The sequence below is a fragment of the Pleurodeles waltl genome, chromosome 3_1 (assembly GCF_031143425.1).
Source record: "Pleurodeles waltl isolate 20211129_DDA chromosome 3_1, aPleWal1.hap1.20221129, whole genome shotgun sequence".
Taxonomy (NCBI): Eukaryota; Metazoa; Chordata; class Amphibia; order Caudata; family Salamandridae; genus Pleurodeles; species Pleurodeles waltl.
Genome location: NC_090440.1, coordinates 684,108,751 through 684,124,871, shown reverse-complemented (window position 1 = coordinate 684,124,871; position 16,121 = coordinate 684,108,751). Strand labels below are relative to the sequence as shown.

General features: G+C 42.0%; 1 protein-coding gene across 4 annotated transcripts in view; it reads left to right on the top strand.

Annotated features, from left to right (window-relative positions):
- COL16A1 (collagen type XVI alpha 1 chain) overlaps positions 1-16,121 on the top strand; it is a 717,464-nt gene that overhangs the window by 542,159 nt on the left and 159,184 nt on the right. For 3 of the 4 annotated variants that reach the window (XM_069223294.1, XM_069223295.1, XM_069223296.1), the window contains 4 exons: positions 9,177-9,230; positions 9,559-9,597; positions 11,272-11,373; positions 12,035-12,076. In XM_069223294.1, coding sequence (XP_069079395.1) covers positions 9,177-9,230; positions 9,559-9,597; positions 11,272-11,373; positions 12,035-12,076 — 237 coding nt within the window. The remainder of the gene's footprint in view (positions 1-9,176; positions 9,231-9,558; positions 9,598-11,271; positions 11,374-12,034; positions 12,077-16,121) is intronic. The other variant, XM_069223297.1, reaches the window with a different exon arrangement.

Genomic DNA, 16,121 nt, shown 5'->3' with positions numbered 1-16,121 from the left:
GCTTTCATTCAGAAAGGAAAAGAAATGCCATTTGTGATTGAGATAATTCAGTTCCTGGAACTCCTATCAGCCTTTGTCTGATAAAATATTGAAGTGAAAAATATCACGTGGACAGAATATTGTGTTAAAAATATCAAGGACCAAAATATCGAGAAGATAAGTGCAAATATGTAAGTATATACTATTCTTAACTCCACATATATATATATACCTTGAGTAAAACTTTCCTTTCTCATAGAAACTTACCTTTGTAATATTTTTATCCTGAATGTTCTTGACACAGTATTTTGTATACACCATAGTTTTTCGCTATTTCGTCCAAACACCCCTATCAGTAGCTTGGAAGCAGGTGAGAATATTTCAAAGCATTTTTCTAGTTGTTCTTCAGCCACACTGCTTTATACTGATGTATATGGCATGTTGGCTCTTGAGATCCTAGAGTCCTATTTTAGAGTCTGTGATTTGTTTATTGAGGATCTCTCATCTTGTTAGGCGGGAAGCCTGACTCAGGATCCCAATAATAGGGACACACTTAAGGGATCTTTTTTAAACCATGTGTTAAGTGTCATCTACAAAGTGTTCTACAAAGTAGCTTTCATATTTACTATAGCTTCAAATAATTGAACAGTTAAAGAACATCACATTCAGTTTGTGATCGGCTGCTACCTTATAAAATAATTTATATAGAGTTTTCTCAGGACTCACCACACTTATTTCCTGAAAGCCATTTTGTTGTTTTCTATCAATCCGTTTGTTTTCCAGTATTTTTTACAGCTCACGTTCAGTTGAGTTTGCATACTTGTAATGCTAAAATAGTTTATTATTAATAGTTGGAATGGACCTCTTCAGTTAGAGAGAGAAAACAACATCTTGAATGACTATTCGAATAAAAAAGGAAGTTGTTTTCAAACAACCCAATGTGGGTTCTACTGTGCAACTAGTTATGTCAGCAAAAGTCCATTCACTCTCACTGAAATAATACAAGACTGGAAAGGCGGCAGTCCTCATGGTAATTGCTGCAATATGAAGAACAGACACTTGAAAATGGATTCTCACCATTGTGCTACTCTACAACGAGCATTTTGGGAAACCAGTTCCAAGAATGTATTTGAATGCTGGCTTATTTATGATGTTCCATCTCCTTTCGAATATTCAGTTCCTTGTTGTGAATTGTAAGTTTGTCGGTCTATAGAAGAACCAATGCTGTAGAAAGTAGTGCCACTTACATGTAACAATAGTACTAGAAAAATAGAAACTGACTATGGGCCTGATTCCAACTTTGGAGGACGGTGTTAAACCGTCCCAAAAGCGACGGATATACCACCTACCGTATTACGAGTTCCATAGGATATAATGGACTCGTAATACGGTAGGTGGTATATCCGCCACTTTTGGGCCGGTTTAACACCGTCCTCCAAAGTTGGAATCAGGCCCTATATCTTGCATGAACAAGAAAAGCATACTTGGAGGAACTTTAAGGAGCATTCGGGAAGAAGCAGGTTGAACCAATACAGAAGCATGAGTTATTACATGTACGAAGACCATTTGCAGGGTACAGAACAGAGGGGGTAAATTACAGGACAACCAGGCAGGGCTTAGCAGAGCAGCGATAACATCCATAGAATAGCAATGCTCGCTGTGCATAAAACGTTAAATGAGCATGCACCATTAAGAAAATCAGCCAGTAAGTATGCTTATTTATGGGAGAGGTAAACTGGCTGTAAAATGTAAGACATATTCCTCAATTTGCCTTCAGCCCTGAATTATTCTAACAGTGCCACTGATGCATACTCGAGAGGACGTATGGCTAGAAGGAAATCTGCGTCTGGCAATTTGCGGATGTAACATATAATCAATGGACTACAAAAATATGTTCAGACAGGACAAGGGATAATCACCGCATATAAAACATTAACTGGAGACGAGAGGACCTTGGGAGCTCTGGAGTCATTAAAAGTAGGGAAAGAATGAGCAGGTGAACGAGGTGAACACAAATAACCTGGGCGTAGCGGAGATGTTTACAATACATGTAAAAGCAATACTTGACCACAATCATAGCTTGATAATAAAAGAGAGAGAGATAAAAGGATATTACACCTGTCTATACAGGAAATCTAAACGCTGGTAACATTAGAGAACAGCTCTCCTGGCTGCTTCTGAGAAAAGAAAAATCATGGACACCCTGGATCGTAAAGAAAGAACAGACAGGGCAAAGAGCAAACTGAGGCTCTAAAGTCTTGCTCAGAAATCAGATTTCCAAGCAACCTTCATAAGCAAATAGAGGTTCAAATGTGACACATCTAAAGACGCTTGTGCGTCAAATTTAATTGTGATATATTGTCAGAGGGACAATATTCAACCCACCTAGGACTCTTCAAGAGGGGCAAGTAATCTGCAGATTTTGCACAACACAGCTGGTGTTTGCGGGGCTGGGAATGCAAATGGAGGTTTCCACTGGGATTAGGTGAGGATAAAGACTTGCACTTTCCTGAACTGACTTTAGGGTGAGAAACAGTCCCAAAATGGTTAGCATCAAGTTCAAAAACGTAAACAGTAAGCCTTACAAAATCCTTTAACTCGGTATGTGGTAGGGGCATAAACTAAACGTGAATTTAGAGAAGATGCCTTCTGTAACTAAGTTATCGCACAGCTCTTCTGCCTCTTCTGCCCATGCATCCCAAACTAATTCCTCATCCTGCTACCTCACCTTGTGCTGCTTGTGGCAGAGTATCAGGTAACCCTTAAGAACACGAAGCAGCAATCGCACCTCTCCAGTCTTGAAGGCAACAGGTATTACAACTCTCCTCAATCCCCACAGTGCTGTACGTCTGATAGCTTGCAGCCACATGCAGCGTGCATGTGATAATTCACAACCGATCCCTCCCTGCATGGAACAGGCTGTACGGTGGAGTTTCCGATCCCTCCCTGCATGGAACAGACTGTACTGTGGAGTCTCTGCAGTTCTGCATGAAGCGCACAACGGTATGCTTCATTTACAGGCAGGTTCCTTCAGATTTCCCACCAGTGCGTGCACAGCTCAGACCTGAAAAAGGGATGAAATCCAGATTCGATGCACTTAATGTGGCACAGGATTACTGTCCTGTGCGCACTGACTTGTGCACAGTCAAAAATCATACATGCTTGGATCTGCCTCTTTCAAGCTTTGTCTATGAACCTGAAGTCCTGGAACCCTCTGCTCTGTGGTCTCTTTTTCACATTGTAAATTCCTGTGAGACATGTCTACCTCTTCATGTTTCTGTTTGGTAACCTGCGCTCCTTCCACAGCTTCGGGGACCAGGATTCAGCAAGATGTCAATCTTCAAACTGAGCCTTCTACTGCCTGCCCTCAAAGTCTTCCTCGTGGTGTCAAGGGTATGCCCACGCTGAGCACACCTTGCTGCAGAAGACGTTTACAGAGCTGTCCAGAAAGATTATTTTAGAGCTGCGGTCATTTAAGTCGGTGACAAAGAGGGACATTACTTGCTTTCTTCGCTGCCTATATTAATTAGTTCAAATATTTCTAAAACGCAAATCAAGTGACAGATCTGAGAGAACGGTATAGAAAAGAAAAGCCATTCACAGAGGCTGCAAGAGCGTAATTCCTCACTGGATCAGAAGGAAACAAGACCGGTTCTAGGATAAATACCTGACATGCAAGAAGCTGGAAGGACGTAGGATTTGATAGGTGTCAGAAATTTAGCTGATCATGAGGCCTACAGACTGACAGCATTTAGTTAGTTAAAAGCTTTTAGAATATGACAGAAGTGCTTTGGCTCACAAGCTGAATCCCTGAGATAGATTTGTAGGCAGTTATGTTTACCTGCTGAACATTGCCTCAACTCAGCTACAGCACATATTTACACTCACAGTTTCGAGATCTCCAGGCCTTGAAGAGGACCAATATAATTCCGAAAGATTGGGAATGAAAGGATCTCGCTTCCTAAACATCATCAGCAGTAATCAGAAGGGAGCAATGCTCACAGAAGCCACAGAGAGCATTTTCGATACCTGTGGGGAGCAAAACATGTATTCCATTCATCAAAGACAAAGCCAGAGATTGAATTATAGATTTAAAATCACTATTGAGATGAAGGTTTTAATTGTGCCGAATCTGTCACCAATCCAAACCTGTTTGTAAAACGGTCTATGGTGGACAGAAAAAGGTACTTATTTCTTATTACATATCTCAGTAGTCTTCCAGTGGGCGATCTCACTTTGGGTGGAGAACCTCAGGCCACACCTGTGTAGTCATTTACTGGTAGGAACTGTTGTTCTAAATGCAATTGCATCAGTTATCACATGTCAATAAGTAACAGACTTACCTGGGTGACAAAAAGGTCATGAGGACCATGTGCATGTCCAGTCCTTGATAAAAAATATTAGCTTTCAATCCTCAAAAACACCAGGAGGAATTTATTATTATTATACACATTTACAGAGCGCCACTTCAACCTACAATGGCATCTTGGCTTTAGTTATTTCAGAGAGCAAGAAGAGTATGACAGAGAAGAACAACTGGAAGTCTAGAGGATATAGGCCCTCATTCTGACCTTGGCGGTCTTTTCGCAAGACCGCCGAGTTACCGCCGCGGTAAAGACCGCCGACCGCGGCGGTATGCCGCTGCGCGTATTCCGACCGCTGGGAGCGTTCTGCCGGAAAACCGCCAGCAGCCACACTGGCGGTCAGCGGGAAAGTGGAGACTGGTCAACCTCCACCGCCACGCCAGCAGAACACCGCCCCCAGAATTACGACCCACATTTCTGTGTGGCGGTCTTCTGTTGGCGGTCTTCTGTTGGCGGTCACGTCCCTATGGCTCCCGTCGCCTCCCGGAGGACCAACGCACAAGGTAAGTTGATCGTCTGTGAGGGGAGGGGGTGGGGGGGTGTTGTGTGATGTGTGATGTGTGCGTGCATGGGGGTGTGTAGAGGGGGTGTGTGAGTGCGTGCATGCGGGCGGGGGGTGCTGCTGTGCCTATGGGCAATGTGTGTAGTTCGGCGGGTGCGCATGTTGGCATGTATGTGTGCGGGTATGTGCCCCCAGTTGTGTATGTGTGTGTGTAGGGGGTGTGCATATGTGCATGTTGGGGGTGCGTGCATGTCGGGGTGCGTGTATGTGCATGTCGGGGTGGGGGGGCAGGGGGTTCATACCACCTCTGGGGGGGTGGAGGGTGTGGGGGGAGGACTCGTGGGGGGTAGTGGGGGGTGGGGGAGACCCCTATCAGTGCCAGGGAAGGAATTCCCTGGCCCCGATAGTGCCTACCGCCATGGTTCGCATGGCAGTTCCCGACCGCCAAAAAACGCGGCGGTAAGCAGGGTCATGATACGGTTGGCGGTCTTGGGTCGACCGCCGGGCCGGAGTGCGCAAACTCCAGCCCGTCGGTCATGACCGCCGTGGCGGTCGGAGTGGGAAAGTGGCGGTCGATCGCGGCGGTGACCGCCGCGGTCAGAATGCCATTTTTTGGACCGCCGGTCTGTTCGCGGTCCGACCGCCGCCTCTCCGCCGACCGCCAAGGTCAGAATGAGGGCCATAGTCATGTTTTCGGAGCCTTACTAAAGGACAATAAAACACTTGTGGAATGAAGAGAGTATGGTAGATGGTTCCACCAATGGGTGGTTTGTACGGAGAGGGCACAGCCACATACTGGAATCTCTTAAAACTTAGGGATAGTAAACAGATTGGCATTAGTTGAACCAAGAGTTCTCTGACGATGGTAACGTACAAATTTGTGTGGTAAGAAAGAGGATCAACCTCATGGAAGGCTCTGTGGACCCCACAAAGAGATTTGAATTTGGGCAGAGGAAGTCCGTGCAAAGAATCCCAGGTAGTCAATGCAATGCAGAGAAAGAGCTAACCCCGTGACTGCAGCTTGTATGCACTAGAGACCCTTTATTGGATAATCTGGAGCACCCAGGAGAAGTGTGTTACAGTAGTCCACGGTGCTCAAAATAGCAATCCCACCACAAGAGAGCATGGGTGATCAGGAGGGAAAGGTAGGATTTTGTGGATGATCGGCATTAAGGAGAAACAAGAGAAAAATAACCTGTTCACACAATTAATTTGGATAGATCGCTGATAGATCACAAGATTGCAAACATAAATTATGATGGATGGAGCTGAGCTGCCCTCTTGAGGCTAGGCTTTGGCTGGTAGAGAGCGCATAGGTTTACCTACAGAGCAGCGCAAAACTTCTCTCTTGTCACCATTGAATTTTAGAGAGTTTGAATACAGCCAGACTGACATGTTTTGAAAGCAGTTATGGAAAACCTCAAGTGGAGATGGAATTGAATGGCCAACTGTTAAAATAAGCTGAGTATTGTCAGCATAACCCAGTACATTAATGGATTTGGATCTTTACAATCGAGCCAAAGATCTCGAGCAGAGTTTAACAATGTCAGACTCAGAGAGAATCCCTGCATTACCCCCTGTATGAACTTGAACTGAAAGGCAGGAGATGGACAGCTTGAACTCTATCTGCTAGATAGAATTTACACTAATTCAAAGCCAAGCCTCTGACATTGACCTCAGTTAGCATAATCACTAAGATGTTATGGATAGCTTTATTATAGGTGGCAGATACCTCAAGTAGTACTAGAATCATTAAATGGCCCTTGTCTACCGTTATTCTAAGATAATCCAGCGCAGAAACCTATGCGGATTCGGTTATGTGTGCAGGACAAAAGCCTGATTGAGCTGAATACAATAGGGAGTTCTGCTCCAAGAATTCAGAAAGCAGTTTGTTGACATGTTTTTCCAAGGTCTTCCCAGGAAAGTGCAGGAGGGTGATTGGTTGAAAATTACAAAGAATAAAGGGATCTGCTATGGATTTCTCTAAGAGTGGACCACCATAGCATTTTTCCATTCAGGAGGTATGACGCCTGTGGCTAGAGAATGGTCACATATGCCCCGTAACAGAGAGGATAGTCAATCTGATAATTCCCTCCAAATTCTAGGAGGTACTCGGTCCAGAAGGGAGCCAGAGGTGATGGAATTGGCAATATTCAGAAAGACATTGTCTGACATCTGCCTGAAGTTAGAGATGGCATAGGTGCCTGAAGCAGATGTGGCTAGGTTGTCATTAGGAGCATACAATCGACTGCTGGTTTAAATATGTGATGATATTGAGAACTTTGTTCTCAGAGAAATGAGTCAAATTGTCATACAACATTGGTGAATGAGCAAAACTCACACTGAGTGGAGAAAACACTTATTATGGGTACTGCTGGTCCTGATGGACAATTTATTTGTGGATTCATCACTGTTACAAGTTTGAAATATCACTCGGTGTTCAGAGATCATACTGCCAGTGATTAATCCACAAATGCAACCCGCTGACCATCAAATAAACTGTCCATCAGTACCAGCAGTACCCACAATAAGTGTTTGTTATATACAGCCAAGTTAACATATGTAGCATCTCTTGTACACATCTTTATCTTAGAAATCACCAGGGCTTGCATCCTTATGCCCGACTACGTATATCCTACTCAAGATTCCTCACTCACTATGCTGCACTTCTCATGTTATCGATTTCATTCTTGCACCCTATCTTTCCTACATATTTTCAATTTCTGCAGCTTTCTCCACATTAATGTATTCATTCAAGTACTTTTGTATGGTACGAAATATGTTGACCTGCAGCTGCCCCAGCGTATTAGATGGTTCTAGGTGAAAATCTTAGATTCAGTGCAACCAAAGAGCCTTGAGGAGAAATAAAACTGGTTCAGTTGACTCCTAAAAGAGAACAGGGAGACCCTTGTCCTAAAGCATTTTATTAGCATTTTTCTCAATAGAAAACAGGATGTGAACTACCAGAAAATGATATAAAGTGTTTCAAACATGCTGCACTTTAACACATCGCTCTGATTAAAGAGCGAATTAAAGAGATTAAAGAGGATTTGAACAGGCACCAAACTTTCCCACCATATTCAATACATAGAACAGCATGGCACCACTGAGTCTGTGATTTGGAAGTGTTCCTGTATGTTTCTTTCTGGACCAGATCCACCGATATTTAGAGGGGAAACTTCCAGCTTTATACACATCCTCATCTGCCGAGGCGCATCAAAACAGAGAAACTTGAGTCCTTTGAGCTGACATATCTTAAGGATATCAGGTTCTTGGAAAGATATTTTTGGTAGTAGGTTCAAGTCCCAAGATAGAGAAGTGTAGGCTCGTACAAGCAATAATGCGCTATAGACATCTTTGAAAAGAGTGGTTTTCAAGTCTTTACTAAAAGTGGGGTAGGTAGACTGACCTCTCAAAGACATATCCCATCTTTGAGATGTCTTTCTCTCCATGCCTTCCACTCCTTGTCTTACTCCTCCATGGCTTATACGTCCTGCCATCCTCATCATGCCTAACACCACAGCTTACTACCAATGCATTACTCTCATATCTTACTCCACATACCTAATTCCTGCAACTTGCCGTTCCAGTTGGGAAATCATTTTTGTTTAAACTTTTCTTTGATATTCTTATGTTTAATTAGGAGCTTAAAGGAGCCTCCAATACACTGTTTTTTAAATATTTGAGTGCTCCTCTGGTTCATGAATACCCTCTCACTGGCTCTGAACCAGCTACCCTTTCACCTAAAAGATAGATTTGAGCCAGGACCTTTGTGAAGACTTGTAAGGGAGTGGGGGTGTTTCAAGCCTCTTGGAAGGCTCCTTACACTAATCACAGCACTCATGCTTGTTTTTAAGAACGGTTTAATGATGTTTACAAATCTTCTTTTGCATCAACTAATACCTATTGGGTGATAAACTGAGCTAGTCTTCAGATACAGATAAACTGCTTAACTCTGGTGTTTAGTTTGTTCCAACTCACTTTGTAACATGTGCAATTCAAGCTCCAGTGCAAGTCCACCCACCAGCATGCAATAAACACAAGTGCACTCCTCCCCGCCCTTAATACACTACAACTGCACTTGTTATTACATGCATTACACGTTGCCATGCACCTACCTTCCTTATGCATGAAAGTTATGATAACATGCATGTTGCTACAAATAATATGTACTTTTTAGAGCATTTGGAGTAGAATAGGAGAGCAGGGTAAAGTGGGAAGAAGATGACTGTGATCGGTAGTTGTGAGGAGAGAGAGAATGTGAGGGGAAGATAGCAGACCAAAGCTGTATAGAAGAATTTATATCTTCCAGATCTTTTTATTGGCTTTAGGGAATTCCCGGACACAATGGCATGCCAGGACAACCTGGGGTACCTGGAGATTTGGTAGGTATAGGAAAGGTTTGATTTATGTGTGTCAGCCCGTCTTTCTACCTGTTGCTCCAGTGTCTGTGCTTGCTTCCATTCCTGTCCCCTACTTGTGAGTAGTGAGCTCTTATAAAGGTAGTACATAGGAACTGGTATTGAAAAAAAACCAAGTGAAATAAGGTTTTACGCTTTATAGAAATGTGAAGTCTGCTCCCCTCCCCTGCCACTTGCCATGCTTCTGAATGCTTGTCAAGGGTGTTTGTTCCACAAACAGAATTCCACTAACACTTTGAAAGTTCTTCATTGATTATAACCTGGAATTCTCCTTTCCTGTTTTCTGTTTTAGGGTCCATTGGAAGCAGGAGGGACAATTGACATCCTGAGGGTAAGCTCTTATTTCTTGTGATGGGTTAGAATGAGATCTAGTGAAAAGGAGTTGCTGGAATGAACAAGAGCGCTAGGTGGTTGGCATGTTGGGAAGGACAACAAGAGATGGGCTTAACATATATATTTTTACTGAATTCATTATCGCTCAAAACTTGTGTCTCCACATTATCAGATGACCTGGATGTTTCTTGTGCCTCAAGAATAAGCAATTCATTTAGAGGCTGGCAGGTGTGAGGCAACTGCCAACAATCGGAAGATGTGTTCACCAAGCTTGCAGTTCCTACAGTCTCAATATGTGGTATAAACACAGAATTTCTGACTGCAGAGCCTCAGCCGTCTCGATTCATACCTTTGACATGGTGGCCCACATACCAGTATGGTGTGGTAAATGTCACCATTTTCCCTACATGGTTCACCATGCAAGGCATAGCAAATCCAGTGAGGTAAAACTTACACTGCCCCCTTGCACAGGAAAATGTCTTCCTGTGAGTGAGGGTCTTTGATAGATTTTTCCTTTTACATATCCAACTCCAGCTTTGGGTGTTTGTTTATGTAAAACACGAAAGTAATGCTGTGTGTTTAAAAAAAAACATGGTGCCCACCCAGCATTTATCTCTGGCTTCAGGGCATTCACCAAACTGATGGATGCATTCAAGGTATGGCAAACCCTTTTAGGGGTCTCTAAATGTTGCAGACAGTCCTCTCTTGGAGTAGTGGATGCCGGAGTCTTTTGCCCCCCTGGCGGACTATTGTTCTGACTTCTAATGCCTCAACCAGCTCATAGCTTGCCTGGTATCTGTTATGGAAATATGAACCACTCGTAATGTCACTGGATGTAGGGTCTACACTACCAACTCATGGAAGAAGCATGAATCATCTTTTGTTGCATGACGTGACTCAGCAAAATATTCTGTGCTCCTGTATCTGGCAGAATATCTCACTCCCCTACTTCCTCTATCAGCAGTGTGCCTTATATGACCCTGTATTGCAGGCGATGTTATCCCCTATGCTACACTTCCATAAATAACTGCATAATCTGTAAATTCACCTAGAGCAGAGTATGTTATGGCTTGTATCATTACTCCACACGGGGCATCGGGCAGTAGAACAAATCACCTCTTTTAGCTTATCATTTATCAGAGGATATCATGCTCTGCAGTGTCTTTTTTAACAAACGCCTTCATGCTCTGTGATGCCTACACAAGGAGACAGTCTGATGTCCTATACAATATAAAATAAGGTGGAGGTCTAAAACCTTCTTCTACACAACACAATGACAAAAGGTTTTAGGCTCTGTATTGTCCACCATCGTGAGCCAACGTCACACACTTTATTATTCCTAACAGAGTGAGAGGGGTCCATTTCTGTAATGCTCAACGGAGTAAAAGAAGAACTCATGCTTTGTTACATCTCTGCATCTCACTGAAGGCAGAAGACAACATTGTGATTCAGAAACTTCATAGCATTGAAGGTAGATGGCACAGATGATATAGGTTAATCATTCCCTTCCGATCACCATTTCATGTACTTCTGCTCACGTTCTTCCTCTTTGCAGTAAACATTTGTCCAATTGCAAGGATTTGTTGGATGATTTATTTCACATTTATAGATAATGGCTCTGCACAGCCGTTGTCGCCATGATAACTGAGTATTGCCTTTCCAATTTTCGTAGAACATCTGTGGCGACTGTGTTCAAATACCAAATGGCAATGTGAAAGGAGAAAAAGGGGACAGAGGTCGACCTGGAGTCCCTGGTTTGGAGAATTGTGAGAGGGTACGTATCTGCCATCCACTCAAGTCATTCCATAAAGAGAAACACAAGGAGTGTAAATCCCAGTTTGAAACAGTATTGTAAGCAACTGTGCCTCTCTCTGATTTTGATACGACTGATGATGATGTTAGGGATCCTAGTGGTCTCCACAGTAGTGCTGATGATAGACATGTGTACTTTGAGGTTATGTTCCGTAATGTTGTTTTTGTTATGATGGTGCTGGTGATGTTTGTGATGACCTCTGCATTTGCAGATGGCGTTTTGGAAAAGGTGTATGTCCCTGGTGTTGTTAGAGGTAGTAATGATGTTGGTCTAGTGATACTAGAGTTGTTTAGAGGTGGTTGTGGGAGTGAAGATTTTATTGTGAGTGGTGACCTTAGTTGGAGAAAGTGCTCCTAAATGGTTGCTATTAGTAAGGCTTTTCTAGTGGTGATGGTGGTGGTTCCTGAAATGTTGTTTGTGCAAATGATGCACAAACAGCATTGATTAAGTTTGTCCTGAGGGCAGCGAAGCTGATAGCTGGGGGGATGTTAATAGTGACAATTGTTTATGGTGTTGTTTGTACATGTAGTTATCACGTTTATATTGCACCTAGTAGTGATTGTGACTGCAGATTCTCTGTATTAAATGTGTGCACACTGACCAATCTCTCCCTTTCTTACAGTGTCTAAGTGAGTTCTCCAATTCTAATCCACAAGAGGCACAAGTGAGTATTTCACATTGAATTGAAGTCTCTCTGAAAACTGTTATGTTGACTCAGTGTAAGACATATTCAGAATGATATTTTATATTCTCAACCTGATGGGTCATTGTGCGTGCATAGCCTCTGTTGTATGGTAGACAAACTGTGGTAAAGAGATTTAGTGCCAACATAACACCTTGCACACCAATTTGTAGTCTTTCCACTGTGTATTTGGAACTGCTGCTTGTTTGAACTGCCTTAGAAACCCAAAAGGCTGAATTGGTACTTCTGAGAGGTAGAACCTGCAACCTATATGAGTACAGATCCTACAACTAAATGGTAACTGTCTGTGATATACACACCTTGTGTTCATCATCAGTCTTGCAGGGATGTTTATCTCCAAAATAAATTTGTTGCTCAATCCAATGAGTGTTGGGTCCCCGGAGGGTCATAATTGGAGTTGCTAACTAACAGAAAACCTCTTCCAACCCACAGTTTCTATCTTTCTCCAACACCAACAAGGTGTTTTTCTGTTACATCCTGCCATGATTTCAGTTCCTTATCAATCCCCCTAGTTACTGAAAAACAACCGGTTCCTTTGTCCATATTAATCCTTCATTTACCCTGAGCCTATATCAGACTTTCGGTGCCCACGTCTACTTTCTCTGCCATGTCTGATACTTTCTTCTACCTACTAGTTCCCATCTTTGGTGGTGGTATAACTTGTACCAAGGGAATGGGCACCACATATGCCATCTTCAGTGTCTCTGCATTGTACAGGGCACAGGTCTCAATAGGTATTCTTCTCTGTGGTTACCTTTCCCTATACCCGATTAGCAAGCTGCATGTCTGCCTTCTCGGGTTGTTTTACATAACCTGTGTGTCTGCCTGTTATCACTGCTTCCCTGATTAATATGAATTTTATTTAACTCCATTCAAGAGCACCCTTAGCAGAACATGGTTTCCTCTGAAAGTGCTAGTTTTCTTTTTGTTTCCATTGCATACTGATGTTGGGCTCTTTGACAGATTTGTTTTGCTGTAATTCTGTTCCTTGATTTATGACAGTTCGTACAATGGATTGTTGTAGTTTTGGTGGTTGTTTGTCCTACTAATTATTTATCCATACTTTATTCATAATCATTTAAATCCTCTCAGGCAGATACTTATTTGTGTTACTAGAACCATCAGGTCAAAGACTCAACAGCCCATCACTTCACATAGTCTTCCCGCATGTAGATCTACCCTTTACACACTATTGTAGAAGCACATAAACACAAATACAGAAACAGCAAAAGCACTGGCATACATAAAAAATTTCCACAATGCCCTTTATGCATGATCATCCCCATTTTTGGAACCAATGCTGCTGTGTTTTTACCCTGTTCACTGGGACTCTGCTATCCAACTCCCTATGCACGTGCTCTGACTCCTTAAACGTCTTGAAATTGGCTATATTCCTAATTGGCACATTTAACTGACCTATATGACCTAAGTGTATGGCACAAAATGTACACTATGGTACAAAATGTACTCTATGATGTCACCAGTGGACTGCAGCACATATTGAGCCATAACCAAAGTGTCAATGCAAAACATGGCTGCAGACCTGCCACCAGTAACCTGACTGTGCAGGTTTAAACTGCAAATTTGACATGTCAAAATAAACATGTTGACAAGCCCAAACCATCCTTTTAAAAACTAATAAGTCATGCCTAAGTAGACCTTAAATGCTCAAAAGATAGGGTGCATTATATTTAAAAGGAGGACACGTGATTTTTAATGTTCAAGATGTCCTTGCAATGACAATGCTCTTAAAGTTATTTGCACAGTAGCTGGGTTAGCTGTTCAATTAGAAAGCACTGGAATACATTATTAAAGTTAATGGAGTTATCTCCACCTAGGAGCCAGGTAAAATAAATCATTCTTGAACTTTTAAAATATTTATTACAAATCCAATTCATTAGTAAAGTCCTATTTGTGATAAATATTTTACAAAACGTCTTTTAAAAATATCACCTTTAACTTGCCTAACAGCTCCAGAAGCCCATTTGCACGAGCCACCAACTATCAACCCCAGGTGTTAAAAACCTCATTGATGAGGTGCGAGCTGGCTCCCAAAGCTGAGACAAAGGTCTTTTGTGTGGAGAAGTGTTTTGTTCCTCTGACAGAATGATCATCTGGGCTGTGCCCAGGAACTTAATTAACTTCAAAGGCGGCCTACCCATCAACAACAGATGCAGTTCAAGCTGGGCCTACCTTCATTTTGTCTTCCTAGCTCCTCCAGGTTTCAAACTCAGTGGGAGAGGAACTGCCTCCAGAACCAGTGTTGAGTGACACAGGAGGGGTGTTTGTTGGGAAGACTGGCAAAGGCTGGAAGGATACAAGTGTCTTACAATGAAGGAGGGAAGGGATTGGTAGCAATGAAGATCAGGCATGTGATCATACCAGTGAGAAAAATAAAGTCAAGTATTAGGTTCCACATTGAATGCTAGTGCTGGCAAGAGCTACTATTGATACATGGATGAAGTAATGCTCATGAGCTTTAATGCAAACAACCTTAATAGTAAAGATAAAAGAGACACTATTTTTTGATTGGTTTAAGCAGTTTATACCAAGCATTTTATTGTTACAACAGACAATTTTTATTGAGAGGAAGAAACAAGGTAAGTTGAATTATTCTGGGCTTTGGGACAGGTTTTTCTCTTCTGCCAGCGTTATTTAAAGCGGGGTAGAAATTTTGGTTCAAAACATTTGCAATTAAAGTACCATCCTCTTATTAAACATCAGAAGGAGTATTAGTTATTCTCCAGGTAGATGTCGGTAGGTCAGAGAGTTAATCTTGCCTTCTGCTATGGACCTGTGAATGATAATATGAAGCTGCTCCGAAATAGGATGGAAACTGTATAGTTAACAAGGAGGCGTCATTCTGTCTGGATTTTATTTTTTTTACCAGATCCTATTCTTAGAATCTTCTAAACCATATTCAAACTCATCAAAAGAGAAACACCGAAAACATTGTTAACAATATCTTCTCCTGCTTAGGGATTTGTGACACCTGGAGATTGAAGAACTCAACAATTAGATTTTACACCTGTTTTTCAAAACATTTCTGCTCTGCTTCTAGATTTGCTAAGTTTCTAGGTCCACCCTCTCTCTCTGTTATAGGTGTTCAACATCACACTAGCAATTTTAGAGATCACTCAGTTAGCTGTTTTATACCCATACCTGTCAAGGTGTATAGGTGGGTTATTGATAAGACTTTTGTTAGAAGAGGATATTATGGAATCATTTAACTTAGAATTTCTGAATTGTTTCATACATAATGAGTTAACAGAAGATGTGACTATGGTGCTGGAGGTCACTAGAAGCACTATTAGGGGAGTTTGGATAGATGTAGAGAAGGAAGAGGCATACTCCTCACCGAAGGGGATAGATGTAGCCTATTGTGCCAAGGTATCAAATAGATCCAACACTTCCTTAAAAAAGTGGTGGGAGATGAAAACGTAAATATAGAATTTTTATCTTAAAAGAGAAATTGTTACTAACCAGACATTACAGCAACAGGTTTACGAGGAAGAGGAAAGGGTGGAATGGTTTTTGACCTGGCATTCAAATTATAAAAATAATACAACTAATTATCCATATTAAAATCGCTAACGCCAATCAATTAACCGTTGAGGTCAGGGAAATTAAACACATTTATTTTTGACTATTATACTAGACTATATCAAGATTCACAACCAAGAAGACTTGTGTTTGAAACAACAGATTAATCATTTCCCTAAAGAGTTAAAACGTCACTGTCTGATGCCTGAAGCCACTGTCATTTAATAAGTCCCATACTAGAAAAGGAGGTACAGTAAGCCATAGGACAGCTGTCAAGTGGTAACTCTCCTGGAGAGGATGTTTGTGGGCCTGACTTTTATAAAACGTTTGCTTTCTTTCTTACTGAACATTTGACTACCCTTTTCAACTCTATACTGGGCAGTGGGCAGGTGATTGATTCATTTTCAAAGGGGTATTGATTGATTTTCTTAAACAGGGGAAATCACTGATTGAGCCTACATCA